The 20,670-nt window shown below is 42.3% G+C and overlaps 1 protein-coding gene across 2 annotated transcripts in view; it reads left to right on the plus strand.

The window, feature by feature from the left end:
- FBXW9 (F-box and WD repeat domain containing 9) overlaps positions 1 to 20,670 on the plus strand; it is a 166,141-nt gene that overhangs the window by 119,535 nt on the left and 25,936 nt on the right. For both annotated transcript variants that reach the window (XM_086950643.1, XM_086950644.1), the window contains exon 10: positions 1,671 to 1,736. In XM_086950643.1, coding sequence (XP_086806769.1) covers positions 1,671 to 1,736 — 66 coding nt within the window. The remainder of the gene's footprint in view (positions 1 to 1,670; positions 1,737 to 20,670) is intronic.

Genomic DNA, 20,670 nt, shown 5'->3' on the forward strand with positions numbered 1-20,670 from the left:
TGTGTGTGTGTGTGGTTCTGTCTGTGTGTGTGGGTGTATGTGGCTTTGTGTGTGTGTGTGGGTGCAAATGCAATAGGTCTCGATTAAGCTATTAGCATTGTAAATGACAATGCCATTTATTTATCTGTTTTCAAAACCAACACATAAATAAAACCTTTGTCATTTACAATGCCAATAGCTCTAACTTTTGCAAAGGCGAGACCGTTGCATTGTAAATGCTTGTGTTTAGTCTCGTAGCAACAACTTTCTTTTTCTAAATATGCATTCGTTTTTTTGTAGTTTTGTTTTAATATTTTTAATAACCACTATTTAAGATTACACGCACTCCTGTACGCCGTGTCTGTTTTTAACATACTGCTTTAGCATTAATTCCTGTATGTTAAAGTCCTGCAATGCACACACAATTCGGCTTTGTTGTCTCTTTTATATCAACAGCAATGAAAGAAGTATTTTAAAAGACATAGCACATTTTGGTTCCACGCTTGCATACAATTGTTTGGTTTTATTGTCACTCATTTGCGTGCTTGCTTATTCTTTAAATGAAACAAGCATGCACAGACAAAATGACTTGGCTGCATCATTGCACCTTTCCCCCTCTTCCTTTTGTTCACGCTGTATGGTGTACAACATAGAAAAAAGGCATTGGCTGCGCTAATAGGTCTCAAAGGCAAAATATATTGACTTTGCGAATGCTCATTTATTTAAACTTCCTTTTGTCAGAACTAGGGGCCATATGTATCAAAGCGAATTGCGATCGCAAACGCTGAAATTCGCAGAATTTCAGAGTTTGCGATCGCAATTTGGCCTAGTGCTATGTATGAAAGCACAACTGTCTCTCAAAATTGTAAATGCATTTAGGGAATCGCAAATTGCGATTCCTTAAATGGAATGTATGAAGCACCCAAGTTGTGCGAATATGGCATAAGGAATCGCAAATTACCACCTACTACAGCGATTTCTTTAAAAAATGCAAATTTTAGCCTTTTTCAAAGTGGCATGAGGCGCGCAAACATGTGAACCCATTCTCATTTCAGGGGTGCAACAGGGTGTCCTTTTGACATCCTGGCACACTTGAAATTTCATCCTTAATTTGTGATTCTCTAATTGGGAATCGCAAATTGAGAATGTCTTCCCAATTATTCCTATGGGCCTAATGAATGGGGAGGTATTCCTTAATTGCGAATTGCAATTTGCGATTCGCAATTAAGGAATATGTAGGATTCACAAAATGTATTGCAAATCCTGCATACATATCGTTTTGCGATTCTCAAATATCGATTCTCAAAAATTTGCTATTTGAGAATCGTAAAACCTAACATTGATACATATGGCCCTTGGTCACTTAGGGTCCACTTGCTCATTAGAGCACCCTTCCATGCCACTCTAGTGTTCAGTACTAAAACACAAGCACTAGTTTATATATCTTAGCAAATGCTGCTGTGTAAACACTTCAAATAAATGCAGAGTTTCGATCAAATCAACTAAACTACAAATTGCGATTCATCAAGGATTTCGTTTGCTTTTTCCCCACGTTTCCAATTCCTAACTTGGTCTTGAATTTATTCTGTAATTTCTTTCCCTTCCCTCATTACCTTGTGCTATCACACTCCCCTTTGCTCCACTCTCAGGCCCCATGAAATGGAATGATCTCCGTTTTGTCTCATTTACAGGTTCATATTCCAACAGACCCTCCGCGGACGCTGTACTCCCGGGAGCACTGTGACGTGATGAATGGGGTAAGAGTTGCACAATGAAGAGAAAGCAAGGATCCTAGGGTGATTGAAAGCACTCACTGCGGTTTTTACCTGTGGGAGGAGATGTGTCCCAAGTGAACCTGAGCCCCATAAGGACTCAACATGATTTAGGGTCATGTGCTTGATACCAGCCTCTGACTCTAGTGTCATGGACAATAGTCCAAATTAAAGCATTATGGGTCAGGGGCTCACTGCAATGTCAGTCCCTTTTCAGCTTTGGTCACACTGTTCGCACATGCTGTGATCCCATTTCATGTTTATTTGAGTGTGGCTAGTTGTCATGGAAAAGTTAACTTTCTTTTAAACTGGGAAATGTTTATTCAAAGCAGTAAGTAAAAAAAACTGTATTATACTGGTTGTCTGTAGTAAAAATAATATAATATCTTAGTATGCAATTAAGAGAAAATAGTTTTGGGGGGGTATAAAATACTATGTTAAGGAACACATTTTGTCTGTGGATGTCTGAGACTTTATAAACTGCTGCCTGCAGGGTGCAACGAACAGTGAACCCTCATTGCACTACGAATGTTCATTTTTTGATGCCTATCATGAAGAGGATGTTGATTAAACCAAGGATAGTAGTTTCTTTTCATGTTGCAGCCAGCCAATCTGAGTGTGAGGTCCCGTGTGACTTGCAGGAGCTTCTCACTCCTGCTAGAAAGAGGCAGCCGACGGGTGGAAAACCCTCTCGACTGATGAGATTGCTCTATTTTTTTAAGTTGCATGCCAGCGGAGTTCCACAGGACACCCGTGAGCACAGCCATCCAGATGTTTATACATTTTGAACCTCAATTTCTCATTTCTGCAAAATGCAGTGTGATTCCATTCAGCTGTTTTGGCTGTAGCAGTGTTTAAAATTCCCTCTGGAAACTACATAAGGAAATTTTGTTTGGGACCCTCCCGCCTTTTTCTCTGCCCCCACTTGACGTATGATGCCAAAACTTTCCAGGAAGGAGGTGAGGTGTTGAAGATTCAGCAAATGCCAATAACGTTATTAGTGAAACAAAAAATGCTTGTACACACAGTGACATTCATCACTGATCCTCTTCTGGGATTTGATAAACCTCATTAAGGTTGTTTGAAGGTGCTCCAGAAGCTAAATGGCATCACATTTTCAAAAAATTCACACTATCTTTCCCCGATACGTCAGGATACAGTCTATTGTTCTGAGTAAAGGGTACTTCCAACATCAGCAGCAATCTGTTAGTTAACTTCAATACAGCGTTCAATTAACAACTAAAGCTCTAAAATTCTGAATTCATAACAGAAGTGTGGCACACCTGAAGGCCATCTTGATGGATTCATAGCTGTAAAACTCAAACAGTATTTCTTACATTGGATACAGTTGTCTTATGAATTATCTTTAGTGCACTTTGTCAGTTGTTGTGTAAACTGGTTCTCCAGTTGGTTACTAGCTATGTGAAAGTCTATATTAGTTATTGATTAGTATTTGTATGGGAATGTGAATGCGTGTGTGGTTCGGTGGGGGGTGTGTGACTGCCCAAAGATGTGTGAATAGTTGATTCACTAGATATATGAAGTTAAAACTACATGTTCTAACAGTTGTTTGGGTGAGTGAATATCTTTATGGGTGTGGTGATGAGCAAATATATTTCTCAATGATACATGTCCATCAAACTAGCAAAATAAAAGGCAGTGTATGTGTCAGTTGTTGTATATAAATAAGTATACATAAGACTCAATGATTGTGTGAGTGACTGTATAGATAACTTTATACTTGTAATAATGATTTTATAATTCGCTAAGTATGACTTACTATCTAAATGAATAGATGAAGTTGTGTTTTTATAAGTGTGTAGCTAAGTAAATATGTAAGTATGATCCATTGTTTGCATAAGTGAGTAGGATGACTTCATATGCGAATAGGATGTGTGCTGGTGTGTAATGTCGATTTAGGTGTATAAGTATTTTTGATAGTGTTCTATTGTTCATTGACCGCATATATGAGTGAATCTACAGGTAAGTGATTAAATGTGTGTATACATCTATGAATCACTGAGTGGGTTTTTAGATACTTGTATTGCTGTAACAAAGGATTCAAATATGATACTCTGTATTTTACAAAGAGTGATGAAAGATTTTACTAGTGTATGAAAAGATGTATGTGATTGTCACGTGGATGATGTCATCAGTGATGTCATTTGAGATGTCATCAGTGATGTCACTGACCATGTCATGAATGATGTAATATGTGACATCATCAGCAGTGGATTGCGGATGCGCGAAATATAGTTAGTACAACTAACTATATAGGAGCAATTTCAATGGTTTTGTATGAGTGAAATGTCCAGCTAACTATAACACCCCTAATGCTAATTCCTAACTATATAGGGCCTGAAACCTATGGTTTTTTTTCAGTGAATTTCAAAGGTTTTTTTAAATGCTAATTCCTAACTATATAAGGCCTGAAACCCATGGTTTTTTCAGTGAATTTGCAAGGTTTTAAAATGCTAATTCCTAACTATATAAGGTCTGAAACCTATGTTTTTTTCAGTGAATTTCAAAGGTTTTTTTAATGCTAATTCCTAACTATATAAGACCTGAAAACCCACCAGGAATCTCCAGTATGCACCAGGGGACTGCATTGCAGAGAGGTGTAATGAAGCCACGCCCCTTTTCACACCTCTCTGCAACGCAACCCCAGTGCATGTTTGAAGAGGGGGAACTAATTCCCCTTGCATACTGGGGGTCCCTGGGGGCCAACTAACCCACCAGGAGCCTCCAGTATGCGCCAGGGGGCTGCATTGCAGAGAGGTGTAATGAGGCTATGCCCCTTTTTACACCTCTCTGCAACGCAGGCCACTGGCGCGTTTGCAGAGGGGGGACTAATTCCCCTTGCATACTGGGGGTCCCTGGGTCATATCTGCCCAAACGCCGATATTCCGAACGATTGAAAATGACTTTTCTTGAGAAACATTTGGATTTGGATTATCATGTCCTATACTTTGGAATTTTTGAAAGACTGACTTTGAGGATGCTATAAATTACTCAAGTCTGCCCGAATTGTGTGGGTAAAATTGATACCTAGTCACTTTGAATAAGAATGTACTTACGTCTCATCTAACATTTGGAAGAAATATCTAGTTATATGACAACAAGATAACGACATAACTTGAAGGAAATAAGAACGCCCTGAAGAAGTTCTGTTGTACAGAACGAAACGCGTCGGCTGGCTGTGGTACATAAACTTAAGGAAAATAAAAGCATTTGAATATACACCAAGATTCAGCGCTTCAATAAGGACTTAAGTGATATGATTTGATTGGACTTATTGTGCAAGTGGTGCTGTGCCAAACTTTGGAATATTCTCCACTACTCTCTACTACTTACTCTCTAATACTCCACTACTCTCTAATACTCACTCTCTACTACTCATTCTCTACTACTCTACTACTCTCTCTCTACTACTCACTCCCTACTACTCACTATCTACTACTCCCTACTACTCCCTCTCTACTACTCTCTACTCTCTACTACTCACTCTCTACTACTCTCTCTACTACTCACTCTTTACTACTCACTCTCTACTACTCTCTCTCTACTATTCTGTACTACTCACTCTCTACTACTCTCTACTACTCACTCTCTACTAATCTCTCCCTACTACTCTCTACTACTCACTCTACTACTCACTCTCTACTACTCTATACTATTCTCTCTCTCTGCTACTCACTCTCTACTCTCTACTACTCACTCTCTACTACTCACTCTCTACTACTCTCTACTACTCTCTACTACTCACTCTTTACTACTCTACTACTCACTCTCTACTGCTCAGTACTACTCACTTTACTACTTACTCTCTACTACTCTCTACTACTCACTCTCTACTACTCTCTACTACTCACTCTCTGCTACTCTCTCTACTGCTCTCTACTACTCACTCTCTACTCTCTATTACTCACTCTCTACTCTCTACCTCTCTCTACTTCTCTCTCTACAAGTTTCTACCTCTCTACCTCTACCTCTACCTCTCTACCTCTCTACCTCTACACCTCTACCTCTCTACCTCTCTCTACACGCACATATACACATATATACATATGCATATATATGCATATGCATTTAGATATATGTATATATATATATATATATATATATATATATACATACATATATAATCTGCATATCTATATAAATGCAAATATAAATGCATGCATACATATACATATATGCATACATATACATGTTATTTACATGAAAGTTTTAAAAACACTAATAAAAGCAAAGCTAAAAAGCCACCTCATTACAAACAGAATGGCTTTAACGTAAACGAGGGCGAGATCTATTGCATTTTCAATGCTTGTTTACTTTGGTTCCATCAAGAAGGCATTCAGATGTGTCACACATTTGCCATAAATTCTGAATGTTAGCACTCTAGTTGCTCATTAGATCACTGTAGTAAAGCTACTGCTCACCAGGGAAGTCTGCTGCTGGTGTTCAAAGTGCATGTTTCAGTCTGCATGTCAGAATTTTTTTAATGAAATAGAAGAGGATTTGAGAAGTCACTCAAAATGTGCCCAAATTTTTCTTTCTGAAGCACTAATCATACTTTCTATGGTAAAATATACCCCCTCATTTTGTTCCTTTTTAAATTAAATGTTTTAAGAGTTACCACTTTATTCCAATCAAGATGGCTTCAGGTGTGCCATACCTTTGTAATAAGTAGGACTGTTAGCGCTCTAGTTGTTCTTTAGTATTTACAACAAGGGGTGGTGAGGGACAGAGTCTCTGAATTAAGCAGAAAGCTCTCACCCAGTCAAGAGATCAGGGCTAGATCCAACACCGTTTTTTAGCTCACTGCACCATCCCAGTTTCAGAACCTGGCTGTATGCAAATTAGTCTGTTCCTGTCCCAGTGCATGATGGGAACAGGGCAAACCAAACTACAAAAGCCAATTCTTACACTGGGAAGGAAACAAGCTCCCGGGGACCGGTTTCTGGCATTACAGCCGTCTTCGGCCCGGTTTGCTTGAATCCTGAAATTTACAACAAGGGGTGGTGAGGGACAGAGTCTCTGAATTAAGCAGAAAGCTCTCACCCAGTCAAGAGATCAGGGCTAGATCCAACACTCAGACACTCTGTTCATCACCACCCCCTTTTTGTAAATCGTTTTTGGCCACTATAGGTGTGGCAGGGTATACTCAGACATGAGTCCCTTTCTCACTGCTCCATCAGGATTCAAGCAAGCCGGGCCGAAGAAGGCTGAAATGCCAGAAACCGGTCCCCGGTAGCTTGTCTCCTTTCTGGTGAAGAATTGGCTTGGTAGTTTAGTCTGCCCTGTTCCCATGATGCACTGGGCCAGGGACTGACTGATTTGCATATAGCCAGGTTCTGAGCTGGGATGGGGCAGTGAGATAAATAACGGTGATGGATCAAGCCCTGATCTTTGGACTGGGTAAGAGTGGTCTGTTTTACTCAGACACTCTGTTCATCACCACCCCCTTTTTGTAAATCGTTTTTGGCCACTATAGGTGTGGCAGGGTATACTCAGACATGAGTCCCTTTCTCACTGCTCCATCAGGATTCAAGCAAGCCGGGCCGAAGAAGGCTGAAATGCCAGAAACCGGTCCCCGGTAGCTTGTCTCCTTTCTGGTGAAGAATTGGCTTGGTAGTTTAGTCTGCCCTGTTCCCATGATGCACTGGGCCAGGGACAGACTGATTTGCATATAGCCAGGTTCTGAGCTGGGATGGGGCAGTGAGATAAATAACGGTGATGGATCAAGCCCTGATCTTTGGACTGGGTAAGAGTGGTCTGTTTAACTCAGACACTCTGTTCATCACCACCCCCTTTTTGTAAATCGTTTTTGGCCACTATAGGTGTGGCAGGGTATACTCAGACATGAGTCCCTTTCTCACTGCTCCATCAGGATTCAAGCAAGCCGGGCCGAAGAAGGCTGAAATGCCAGAAACCGGTCCCCGGTAGCTTGTCTCCTTTCTGGTGAAGAATTGGCTTGGTAGTTTAGTCTGCCCTGTTCCCATGATGCACTGGGCCAGGGACAGACTGATTTGCATATAGCCAGGTTCTGAGCTGGGATGGGGCAGTGAGATAAATAACGGTGATGGATCAAGCCCTGATCTTTGGACTGGGTAAGAGTGGTCTGTTTAACTCAGACACTCTGTTCATCACCACCCCCTTTTTGTAAATCGTTTTTGGCCACTATAGGTGTGGCAGGGTATACTCAGACATGAGTCCCTTTCTCACTGCTCCATCAGGATTCAAGCAAGCCGGGCCGAAGAAGGCTGAAATGCCAGAAACCGGTCCCCGGTAGCTTGTCTCCTTTCTGGTGAAGAATTGGCTTGGTAGTTTAGTCTGCCCTGTTCCCATGATGCACTGGGCCAGGGACAGACTGATTTGCATATAGCCAGGTTCTGAGCTGGGATGGGGCAGTGAGATAAATAACGGTGATGGATCAAGCCCTGATCTTTGGACTGGGTAAGAGTGGTCTGTTTAACTCAGACACTCTGTTCATCACCACCCCCTTTTTGTAAATCGTTTTTGGCCACTATAGGTGTGGCAGGGTATACTCAGACATGAGTCCCTTTCTCACTGCGCCATCAGGATTCAAGCAAGCCGGGCCGAAGAAGGCTGAAATGCCAGAAACCGGTCCCCGGTAGCTTGTCTCCTTTCTGGTGAAGAATTGGCTTGGTAGTTTAGTCTGCCCTGTTCCCATGATGCACTGGGCCAGGGACAGACTGATTTGCATATAGCCAGGTTCTGAGCTGGGATGGGGCAGTGAGATAAATAACGGTGATGGATCAAGCCCTGATCTTTGGACTGGGTAAGAGTGGTCTGTTTAACTCAGACACTCTGTTCATCACCACCCCCTTTTTGTAAATCGTTTTTGGCCACTATAGGTGTGGCAGGGTATACTCAGACATGAGTCCCTTTCTCACTGCTCCATCAGGATTCAAGCAAGCCGGGCCGAAGAAGGCTGAAATGCCAGAAACCGGTCCCCGGTAGCTTGTCTCCTTTCTGGTGAAGAATTGGCTTGGTAGTTTAGTCTGCCCTGTTCCCATGATGCACTGGGCCAGGGACAGACTGATTTGCATATAGCCAGGTTCTGAGCTGGGATGGGGCAGTGAGATAAATAACGGTGATGGATCAAGCCCTGATCTTTGGACAGGGTAAGAGTGGTCTGTTTAACTCAGACACTCTGTTCATCACCACCCCCTTTTTGTAAATCGTTTTTGGCCACTATAGGTGTGGCAGGGTATACTCAGACATGAGTCCCTTTCTCACTGCTCCATCAGGATTCAAGCAAGCCGGGCCGAAGAAGGCTGAAATGCCAGAAACCGGTCCCCGGTAGCTTGTCTCCTTTCTGGTGAAGAATTGGCTTGGTAGTTTAGTCTGCCCTGTTCCCATGATGCACTGGGCCAGGGACAGACTGATTTGCATATAGCCAGGTTCTGAGCTGGGATGGGGCAGTGAGATAAATAACGGTGATGGATCAAGCCCTGATCTTTGGACTGGGTAAGAGTGGTCTGTTTAACTCAGACACTCTGTTCATCACCACCCCCTTTTTGTAAATCGTTTTTGGCCACTATAGGTGTGGCAGGGTATACTCAGACATGAGTCCCTTTCTCACTGCTCCATCAGGATTCAAGCAAGCCGGGCCGAAGAAGGCTGAAATGCCAGAAACCGGTCCCCGGTAGCTTGTCTCCTTTCTGGTGAAGAATTGGCTTGGTATTTTAGTCTGCCCTGTTCCCATGATGCACTGGGCCAGGGACAGACTGATTTGCATATAGCCAGGTTCTGAGCTGGGATGGGGCAGTGAGATAAATAACGGTGATGGATCAAGCCCTGATCTTTGGACTGGGTAAGAGTGGTCTGTTTAACTCAGACACTCTGTTCATCACCACCCCCTTTTTGTAAATCGTTTTTGGCCACTATAGGTGTGGCAGGGTATACTCAGACATGAGTCCCTTTCTCACTGCTCCATCAGGATTCAAGCAAGCCGGGCCGAAGAAGGCTGAAATGCCAGAAACCGGTCCCCGGTAGCTTGTCTCCTTTCTGGTGAAGAATTGGCTTGGTAGTTTAGTCTGCCCTGTTCCCATGATGCACTGGGCCAGGGACAGACTGATTTGCATATAGCCAGGTTCTGAGCTGGGATGGGGCAGTGAGATAAATAACGGTGATGGATCAAGCCCTGATCTTTGGACTGGGTAAGAGTGGTCTGTTTAACTCAGACACTCTGTTCATCACCACCCCCTTTTTGTAAATCGTTTTTGGCCACTATAGGTGTGGCAGGGTATACTCAGACATGAGTCCCTTTCTCACTGCTCCATCAGGATTCAAGCAAGCCGGGCCGAAGAAGGCTGAAATGCCAGAAACCGGTCCCCGGTAGCTTGTCTCCTTTCTGGTGAAGAATTGGCTTGGTAGTTTAGTCTGCCCTGTTCCCATGATGCACTGGGCCAGGGACAGACTGATTTGCATATAGCCAGGTTCTGAGCTGGGATGGGGCAGTGAGATAAATAACGGTGATGGATCAAGCCCTGATCTTTGGACTGGGTAAGAGTGGTCTGTTTAACTCAGACACTCTGTTCATCACCACCCCCTTTTTGTAAATCGTTTTTGGCCACTATAGGTGTGGCAGGGTATACTCAGACATGAGTCCCTTTCTCACTGCTCCATCAGGATTCAAGCAAGCCGGGCCGAAGAAGGCTGAAATGCCAGAAACCGGTCCCCGGTAGCTTGTCTCCTTTCTGGTGAAGAATTGGCTTGGTAGTTTAGTCTGCCCTGTTCCCATGATGCACTGGGCCAGGGACAGACTGATTTGCATATAGCCAGGTTCTGAGCTGGGATGGGGCAGTGAGATAAATAACGGTGATGGATCAAGCCCTGATCTTTGGACTGGGTAAAAGTGGTCTGTTTAACTCAGACACTCTGTTCATCACCACCCCCTTTTTGTAAATCGTTTTTGGCCACTATAGGTGTGGCAGGGTATACTCAGACATGAGTCCCTTTCTCACTGCTCCATCAGGATTCAAGCAAGCCGGGCCGAAGAAGGCTGAAATGCCAGAAACTGGTCCCCGGTAGCTTGTCTCCTTTCTGGTGAAGAATTGGCTTGGTAGTTTAGTCTGCCCTGTTCCCATGATGCACTGGGCCAGGGACAGACTGATTTGCATATAGCCAGGTTCTGAGCTGGGATGGGGCAGTGAGATAAATAACGGTGATGGATCAAGCCCTGATCTTTGGACTGGGTAAGAGTGGTCTGTTTAACTCAGACACTCTGTTCATCACCACCCCCTTTTTGTAAATCTAGTTGTTCTTTAGAACACTCTAGGAGGCTGCAGTAGAACACAAAGGAATCAACTGACAGTCTCTGTCCTTGTTGTATGTACATGTTTCACTGAGAATGTCAGACTTCATTCTCACATGACTGAGAAAGATTATGTGAATTTACAGAAAATATACTTTCAGTTTAGCTTATAGACCCCCTTCCAAACCACTGTGGAAAAAGCATGAGATAATAGTTTTCTTTCAAACATGATTCATGATATCCCAGCAGAAGGCTTTTTCACATGGTAAAATCACCTTAGAACACACCACAATTCCTAAAATGAGTACGGTACCATCAACAAATGATTTATAATGTAACTATTAACTACAATGCTTTTTAATGAGGTGCTATCATTTATATTGGTTCCAAGATGGCTGCCAACACTTCTTGGATGAAGTGCTGACAGCCAATCAGATCTCACGATGAGATGTGTGGTTAGGCTCCGCCCAGATATATATGTGTTTTTTTTTTTTTTTACAAAAGTTTTTTATTACAAGCCGTAGGTAAAGACAATACATTGGTACATAAATTTATTCATAATTAAACACATTTAAATCCAAGAGACAACCCTATATATATGTGTTTTTGAAGTTAATTTTCATAAAAACCACTGGAGCAATCTTCACCAAATATAGAAAAGGCACTTCTGCGTACCAGTCCCTACAATTTTGCAAAGTTTGGTGTAATTCCATTCAGCGGTTCGGGCTGTAGCCTTGTCTATTCGTCCTATGGAAATTAACATGGAGAAAACACGTTTTGGGACCCCCCTTTTTTCTCGGCCCCTGCATGACGAATCCCCCCGTAACTTCCAGGGAAAAAGCGGAGCGGAGCTGGCCTAAATTTTGGAAAATTACACGCAAATTCCTCAACCGGCGCCAAAGTTATTCCCAATAGAATGTTGCGGATTTCCTATGGTAGCCAGGTCCTAACTATATATACCTACTGGCTATCGCCAGTAGGCAATATATATATATATATATATATGTATATATATATATATATATATATATATATATATATATCATATTTAAACTTTACAGAAACAAACATTCACTGGATGATGTCATCAGTGAGGTCATCAGTGATGTCACTAGTGATGTCACTGAGCACGTCATGAGTGATGTAATATATGACGTCATCAGTTAGCTCTACTATCCATAACGCTGAATTTCTCTGGTTTTGTATGAGTGAAATGTCCAACTAACTATAACGTCCCTGAAACCCTTGGTTTTTCAGTGAATATATATGTGTGAACAAGCTCTCTTGCAGAGTGAAACGCGTCATCCTACATTAAAACGTCTTCCCTGTTTTCCATTGTTGGATGTATTTTTTTCGAGGCTTTTGTGGGCTGCTGGATACGAGGTGTTTTGAGGTCCTGACCTTTGGTTCTGATATCTACTCGGAACCTGGACTGCTCTTTTTATATATATATATATATATATGTGTGTGTGTATATATATGTATATATAATTAATTTTAAAAACAAAAGTTAAAGTGACTTTGGAATGAGACAAACGCTAATGTAAAAAAAGAAAACACAGAAATATACTATTTAGTTAATTGAATTAACTATAATTGCACCCCATCATACACTGCTTATGACTTCACATGTTACATCACTCATGACATGTTAATAGACATCCTTGATGGCATCACTGGTGACATCACAAATGAAATCTGGCCAGGTGCCTATGTTAACTAATTAAATAATAAACTGGTGAAGACAAATTATCTGTAACAAAGACATACATAAACTTTATTCCCAGATCGTATTTGAGGCCACTGTATATGTCCATAGTCTGTGCATGGTGGGTGTTGGCTGCTTGTGGCAGGGTGGATGCAGACACTTACCACAGGCTCAGCCATGTGTTAGACTTGTCCTACGTATGGCTGAAGATTGTGTGCAGTGGAGGTTTGCTTCTTGAGGAGGGTTGGACGTAGGTTGCAGTGACCAGGCACCAAGTCCAAGTCTTGGTGCAGATTTGATGTAAGTACTTTAGTAAAATACACTACACTCATTCCTGAGATGAGCATAATGTTATAGAAGCTTAGAGCCATAATTACATCACTGTGAGTTAAACCACCTCTGAGTGGGTCACCCATACATTCTTCAATAATCTACAAAAGCGTTTCCCAAACTGTGGTCCCGGACCCCCAGGGGTCCGTGAGACTTTCCCAGGGGGTCCGCAGGACTCTTGTGCCTGCCGTCATAGTGAAAAATGAAATTCCCATGCGTCCTCACGCACACAAGAGCTGTGAATGTTGGCGCAGGGGCCGCGAGACCACAACAATACAATCAGGAGGCGGGTGCAGCAAATGGGCAGTCAGGAGGGCGGGCCGCAGGGGGCACAGTGGCTGGGTAAACAAGTGGAACGGAAGGCAAAAGGGGCACAAAAATAAGGAAAAAACGAGTGGCACAAAAGGCAGAAGGGCAGAAAAAAACAAGTGGAACAGAGGGCAGAAGGGCACAAAAAAGGAGGGAAAAACGAGTGGAACAGAGTGCAGAAAGGCACAAAAAACGAGTGGAACAGGGCAGAAAGGCAAAAAAACTAGAGAAAAATGAATGGCACAGATGGCAGAAAGGCAAATAAAACGAGTGGAACAGAGAGCAGACAGGCACAAAAAACGAGGGAAAAACGAGTGGAACAGGGCAGAAAGGCACAAAAACGAGGGAAAAAAGAGGAACAGAGGACAGAAATGCACAAAAAATGAGGGAAAAAGAGTGGCACAGAGGGCAGAAAGGCACAAAAAACGAGTGGAACAGAGGACAGAAAGGCACAAAAAATGAGGGAAAAACGAGTGCAACGGAGGGCACAAAAAATGAGTGGAACAGAGGGCAGAAGGGCACAAAAAACTAGGGAAAAATGTGTGGAACAGAGGGCAGAAAGGCACAAAAAACAAGGGAAAAACAAGTGGCACAGAGGGCAGAAAGGCACAAAAAACGAGGGAAAAACGAGTGAAACAGAGGGCAGAAAGGCACAAAAAACGAGTGGAACAGAGGGCAGAAACGCACAAAAAACGAGGGACAAACGAGTGGAACAGATGGCAGAAAGGCACAAAAAACGAGGGGAAAATGAATGGAACAGAGGGCAGAAAGGCACAAAAAACGAGTGGAACAGAGGGCAGAAAGGCACAAACACAAGGGAAAAATGAGTGGAACAGAAGGCAGAAGGGCACAAGAAACGAGTGGAACAGAAGGCAAAGGGGCACAAAAACAAGGAAAAAACGAGTGGCACTGAGGGCAGACGGGCACAAAAACGAGTGTCACAGAGGCAAAATACAGAAATACATGGGCAGCTAAGAACAAAAGGCAGAACGGGCAGAGAGGCACAGGGGCAGCAAGGGGAACAGAAGGGAAATCCGGGCAGAGACACGGGGCAGCGAGGGGTACAGAAGGAAAGACCGGGCAGAGAGAGCCGGGACAGCGAGGGGAACAGAGGGAAGAAAAAGGGGCACGGACCACGTACAGGCAGCTGGGGAAGATCAACAACAGCAGTCACAGACACAACAATGAAAATACAGGCAATACAATAAAAGTAATAAAGCGTTGAAAGGCACATGTGTATAGGTTACCGTTACTTGGCAGGCAGGTAAAAATAGATGGGATCAGCAGTAGGATTTTCGTGCTGCTGTCTGATTGCTCACTTTCCACAAGCCCTTGGGAGAATTATGTGTGCTGTCAAGCTTTCATATATCAGACATATCAAGCTCTGTTTCTGTGTCGCCTTTGCAGTTTGTTGTTGGCAAGAGACGGGGCAGTGGGCAGCCTAACAGGAGAGGGTCATGTCAGGTGCTAAGCGAGGCCTCTCTGAAATATGCCTTAACTGCACTGCTCACCCCTTGGTGTTAAAATGTTGTCCTGCTGTCTGTGACTAAAGATTATGTCTAACAGGGGTTTATGGTATTTGGCATAGCATTGTTCCATGATCTCGCTGAAACAATATGCCTCCTGTGCAGATACCTTCCTGCCATTACTTGCACTTCCATGATGAACTCCTAATATAGACCTTGAATTTGCTCTATACACTGGACTCATCGCTTTGTGCACTACCGTGTTAGAATTTTCACAATATTCCTTGCTCCTTGGGGCATGTCTTCATTATAAAATGCTTTATAATTGTATAATATTTTAGACCTTCTTAAACTGTGAATAGGTAAAAATGCTAATAATTCACAATCATTCAACCTGTTGCTGTAAGGAAGGGGCACCACTCCAAGGATTTGGAATGAGAATGTAGAGGTGCTGCTATGGCTTCCAGTAGTGATTCAGTGGGGGTCCTCAGGAGTCAAAAGTTTGGGAATCACTGATCTACAATGCTCCCAAGTTATGGAAGGCTTTTGGGTATCATATCCTCATATGATGATTGTGCCCATGCCACAGAGCACAAGAAAAGTAAATGCACTCCAAAGAGAAAGGCAGAAGACTACATAATACATAACAGTTGTGCGAATAGCTGTCCTTGATTCCGAGCTGGATCTGGGTTTAAAGGTCTAGTTGCACTCAGAAAAAGGTAACATGGGTTCTGAAATAGCAAAGCCAACATGGACTCTGCCTCAATTGGTTTCAGGTGTTATAATTGAAGTGCATCCTGAGTTGTTGCTTAGGAAGTATGTGGAGTAATGACAGAGTAAAGTGGGCATACATCTATTGATACAAGATCTGGGGGTCTCCAAACTTGCCTGTGTTGGGTTTCTAACCCTCTAATACAAGGACTTAGTTCAATGCATCGACAATTAATTAGAAAGCCAGCTGGACCACAGCATTGACACTAGCCCTCTGAGCATCACCGTACAAGCAGTGTTTTCAGGTTATTATTAGTCCTTCTAGATGAGTTCTGGGACAAAGTGGCATTCTAAACTATCTTTCGTTTATAAATAACACGCTCAAAGATGGGACTAAGACATGGGGACATGTAGTCTAAAATATTTATTTTATAATCCTCAGCCTAGTGTATAGAATATGAACTGTAACCACACAGAATTCCAAAATAAAAGTAGTTAGGCATGTAACTATGAGCGAAAACAAGATAAATATTTCTAACATTGTAAGCGAGTTTCTGACATCCTAACATCCTAATACTATTTCCATACACTATGCTAAACCTCGCCTACATTATTAAATAGCAAAGTCTGCCTTGTGAGTTTCATAAGATAGATCGCACAGCATACCTATGAATAGCTGGTTGCAGATATTCCTTATCAGAGCACTTACGCAGAAGCAGGATATGTGCTCTAGGTGAAAGACACCTTCAGTATGGCTTCTGTAATCAACTCTCTGACTAAGAGCAGGGGCTTGGCAATCTGGTGTTACCTCTGGTGTTCGTTTTTACGCAAAGACCTCTCCTAATCATTGGTCAAATCCTGTTTTTTTTTGTACCATTTGACACTGATTTTATGCCAGATTTACAAAATAAAACCGGTTTTGGAGACACTGAACCTACTAAACTAACGTAGTGCATAATGCTTTAGCTGGATCCAAATGCTAATATTAAGAATCCATCTTTGCAACAAACAAGCTTGTACTGCAACAGGCCAAATTGTAATGGCTGCACCCATTAACATAGACAAAAAAAATGTCAGCATACTAAGTTGTCAATCATGATGATATCGGCATTTTTGCGTGTAATCTATGAAATTTATTTATTTTATTAACGATAAAGAAAAGCTCACAGCAAGCACGGAATGAAAACAGACTAACAGAGTTAACACTGTCCCATAGTTTACTACAAGCCCCAGATTGTGGGTTGAGTTAGACTGATTTTTAGTCCTGAATTGTACTAAAAATATTACATTTTATAAATTATTTCACATGAACAAATTTGGATAAAACATTGAACTGCCTAAAAAGACATTTGAATAACATTTAGCATATAATAACATTATATATGAAAGCATTTTAGGAAGTTTTGAATTATTATTAATATTTTTTTGCAAATTTTATTGTTGAACAATTTTCAGTTAGCATTTCAAACATAATAACAATGAAAGGAGCGGCTATCTAACACCAATAATAATATCAATCTCCTTTAGTCTTGCGTTGCATGACCTGTCATTTAATCATCCAAGTCTTCTAAATTCCGAAAGGATCCCTACACTTGTGACCCACTGGGTGACCCATCTTCACGTGCCAAGAACATCCGGAGGGGTATCTATATGTCATTGGGCCTAGAAATTAAGGGCTACAGTTTAGCCTATATCTCGGATCGCTTGTTACATATGTTCAAATTGTGTATCCAATAATCCTTCTTAGGAATATGCATCACTCCCCCTGTGCATGGCTACCCAAGGTTTGCAGGTAGAAAAACTTCTGCTGCAAACCACCTACTGATCTGTGGTATCATTTTGACATACATAGCTTAACTAAGCCACCAACAGATCAGGTTCTACTGCGATTCCGTCATACAAGATGGAGATATAAAAATGTCACACAAAACCTTTTATGTTGGCCCACATAGTCATTCTAGATGTATAAAATCAGCATGTTCTGCTTGACAGTGGGGCATGGATGTTATCTTCTTGAATCTATCCTCTGTTGTTTTGCCGGTGTGAAGTAGGCCTACCATAGGATTTATAATACAACACCTTATGCCTATAGTTAGGTGATACCATCTGAGTTTGCCCACAGCAATATTCACAATTTTTTGCAGAAAATTAAATCCCAAAGTCTGTCTCCCTTGCCTGCATACACGCCCCATCATCTGCTGTAGCATCCGGAGTCCTAACAATGTGTGTCAGAGGTGTAACTTCTTGCAGCTCTTTGGGAATCTTGGCAGTCAGTCTTGTGTGTCTCAGCCTATGATATGTAAAAATGTCTCTGGGGGAATGCATCACTGCCATTCTTGAAGTGGTCTATAGTCATAAACTACCCCCCTATGTGTAGATTACCTATATCAGTCAGGCCGGCCTTCCAGAGGGATTCTAAAACTTTACTCTCGCTAGTCAGCTGTCAGCTAGTCAGCTGTAAAGTAGGATTACTCAACAATAGTAGCACGGGCAAATACACAACCGGGACCCCAGACTTTCTTTCTAGGCCCTGCATGCCAATGGTACCATAAGAACCGCTGCTTTAGGGTGAGACAACCAGTTGGCAATAAGAAAATCAAGGGCATCGTGTCTGCCTGTTCTTTTCAAATCTCCCTGATCAAAGGAGGTAGGTTTCTGCCAGAGTCTCTGATAAAGAATAGGATGTCATCTGCATACATGGAATGAAGCAGCCCACCAGCCCAAAAACTCAGGCCTCTGTGTATGTGATGTTCCTGCAGATGCTGGGCTAGTGGGTCAATATCCAACACAAATAGTAGAGGTGAAAGTGGGTAGCCCTGCCTTGATCCCGTAAACATGTTAGCCCATCAGCCCGAACCTTGACTACTGGCTGCATGTAAAGTAGCATCAGCACCATAAGAAACTAACCAGATATATACCATATCGTGCCATTGCAGTTTTAAGAAAGGTCTACTTCAGAGAGTCAAATTCCTTTTCTGCGTCCAGTAGGGCTAGATTTACTTCCATTACGGGATTTAATTAATGTAAAATAGCGAAGACCATACTAAGATTGTTCATGACCTGTGTGGCACAAACTGATTTTTCCATTGGTAGGGAGAGGTGATTCACCAGTACCTTGGCCAATAGTTTATTGTCTAGATTTAACAACCTTACAACAGAAAGGAAATGAGAAATCAAATGTACGGGATTGCTCCACTTCCCGTTGCTTCAAACCATAATATCAAAGGCGAGAGAACTTGTATTGCTAAGTAATTAGCCTCCCTCTCAAAAAAATAATAATGGGGGTGGGTAAAGAAACCTCTTTATTTAAAAGGACCCTCACCCACCAGTTACACTAGTGGTATGCTTCATCCTCTGATGCATTTTGGGTTAGATAGATGTCACACTTGAAATGTATGACGGAATTCTGAATGCGTTTTTCACGCATGTCTTCGGAACTCCATCATTTGAAAGAATGCATCTTCAGCACGCGTTTGTTCTGCACACAAGTAATTTTAACTATTTGCCTTAGGGGGCGCTGGATATTGGAATAGTTTAATTTACAATTCCAACTCCAGTCTGTGCAACAGTAGGGAAGGTGTTGGAGTTTAATTCCAACACCACTCCACCATTGTGCCCCCCTAAAGCAAGTTGTTGTAACAACTTGCGTGCAGAACGAATGCGTGCTAAAGACGCATTTGTTCTGTTGTAGGCTCTGTGAAGGCACAGAGTGATTCCGGCTTCGTCCTAAAAGACGTTTCCCCACACTTCACAGGAAGTCATCACTAGGCGGGAGGGGACCTGGTAGCACATTGGCTAGTAGTTGCCACATCCCCCAAGGGCACAAACTAGGCATACAAGTAATGCTTTTAATTTGTCTAACCTCTTAGGTAGAATTCCAACACATGTTTTTTTGCCAACCATACCACCTCAGTTTGGACCCAGCTGCATGCAAATCTGTCTTGACTTTACTCTATAGGAGAAGTTCAGCCCGAACTGCCAGGCCAGCTCCTCCCCAAACCGTAACACAAGCTACCAAAGTCCGGTTTTACCCTGATTGGGGCTCTTCATTCAGGTGTAGCCTGGTTCCATTGGCAGAGTGAGCACAGAAACCCATATCTCGGCATACCCTTGCCACTCAGGGGGGTACATCAAAACACTAAAGGGGATGGGAGCAATGCTTGCAATTGGGTGGTTCTATTTGTTCCATCAGTCTATCCAAGAAATTCAGGTGACTATTCAAAGGCGGTTCCTGCCAGTGTTCCCACTGTGTGTAGATGTATATCTCTGATGGATAACTAGTTCTGTGTATGTAGTGATGGCAGTACATTTCTCCATAATTATCAGCATATTAATAAGGATCCTCAATATCAGGGGCTGTTTATTCGTGAAGGTGTTATATCATACGTTTAACTGTTTTGCTGTCCCATGTGTCTGAAAAAGAAACCAGCATTATTATATCATTCATTGAAATGTTTAAAACGTAGAGGATCTGCAAGAGTTCCGTAGCTCCCTCTTGTTGATAAGCAACTTTTTCCCACACTATGCCATCTGGCACAGGATATGCGGTGATAAACAAAGCTAGATGATCTCGTTGTGCTTTCTGAGAAGAAGAATTTGGGTACAGTTCGCTAACCACAGGTAAATTCACAGTTTAAGTTGGAATGTAATGTCTATTTAACAAAAGTAAAACAACAGTCAGCATGAAGAGCCACATTAGAAGAAAGAACACTCCAGTAGCAATCCAGAAGTAGGATCACGGTGGTATGAGATACCTGTCAGGAAACCTATAGTAAGCATAAAGCAAGCTATGATATTGAGTGACTGAGGGGTGTGTTGGCAAATCATTTATTTCAAAGTAAGAATCATTTTCATAAAAAGTTATTTTTTGCAGGAGCATCATTCCAACTAATGTTTGCTCATTCGGGGGTTTATAATAAACCAATGCAGTAGTTTAGTCTATTGCCAAAAGTGCAGCTTCCAGTTTCTCTGTGGAATCTGGCTCTAGGTGTGAAGTTGGGCACACAGCAGTCTAGTGGGTCCTTGGATTGGAAGTTAATTTATCAGTATTGCTGTATGTTTCTTGGGGCAGCTCCTTCGGAGTAGGGAGATTTCATGAGGCTCTGTCCA

This window comes from Lissotriton vulgaris, unplaced genomic scaffold (genome assembly GCF_964263255.1).
Source record: "Lissotriton vulgaris unplaced genomic scaffold, aLisVul1.2 SCAFFOLD_562, whole genome shotgun sequence".
Lineage (NCBI taxonomy): Eukaryota > Metazoa > Chordata > Amphibia > Caudata > Salamandridae > Lissotriton > Lissotriton vulgaris.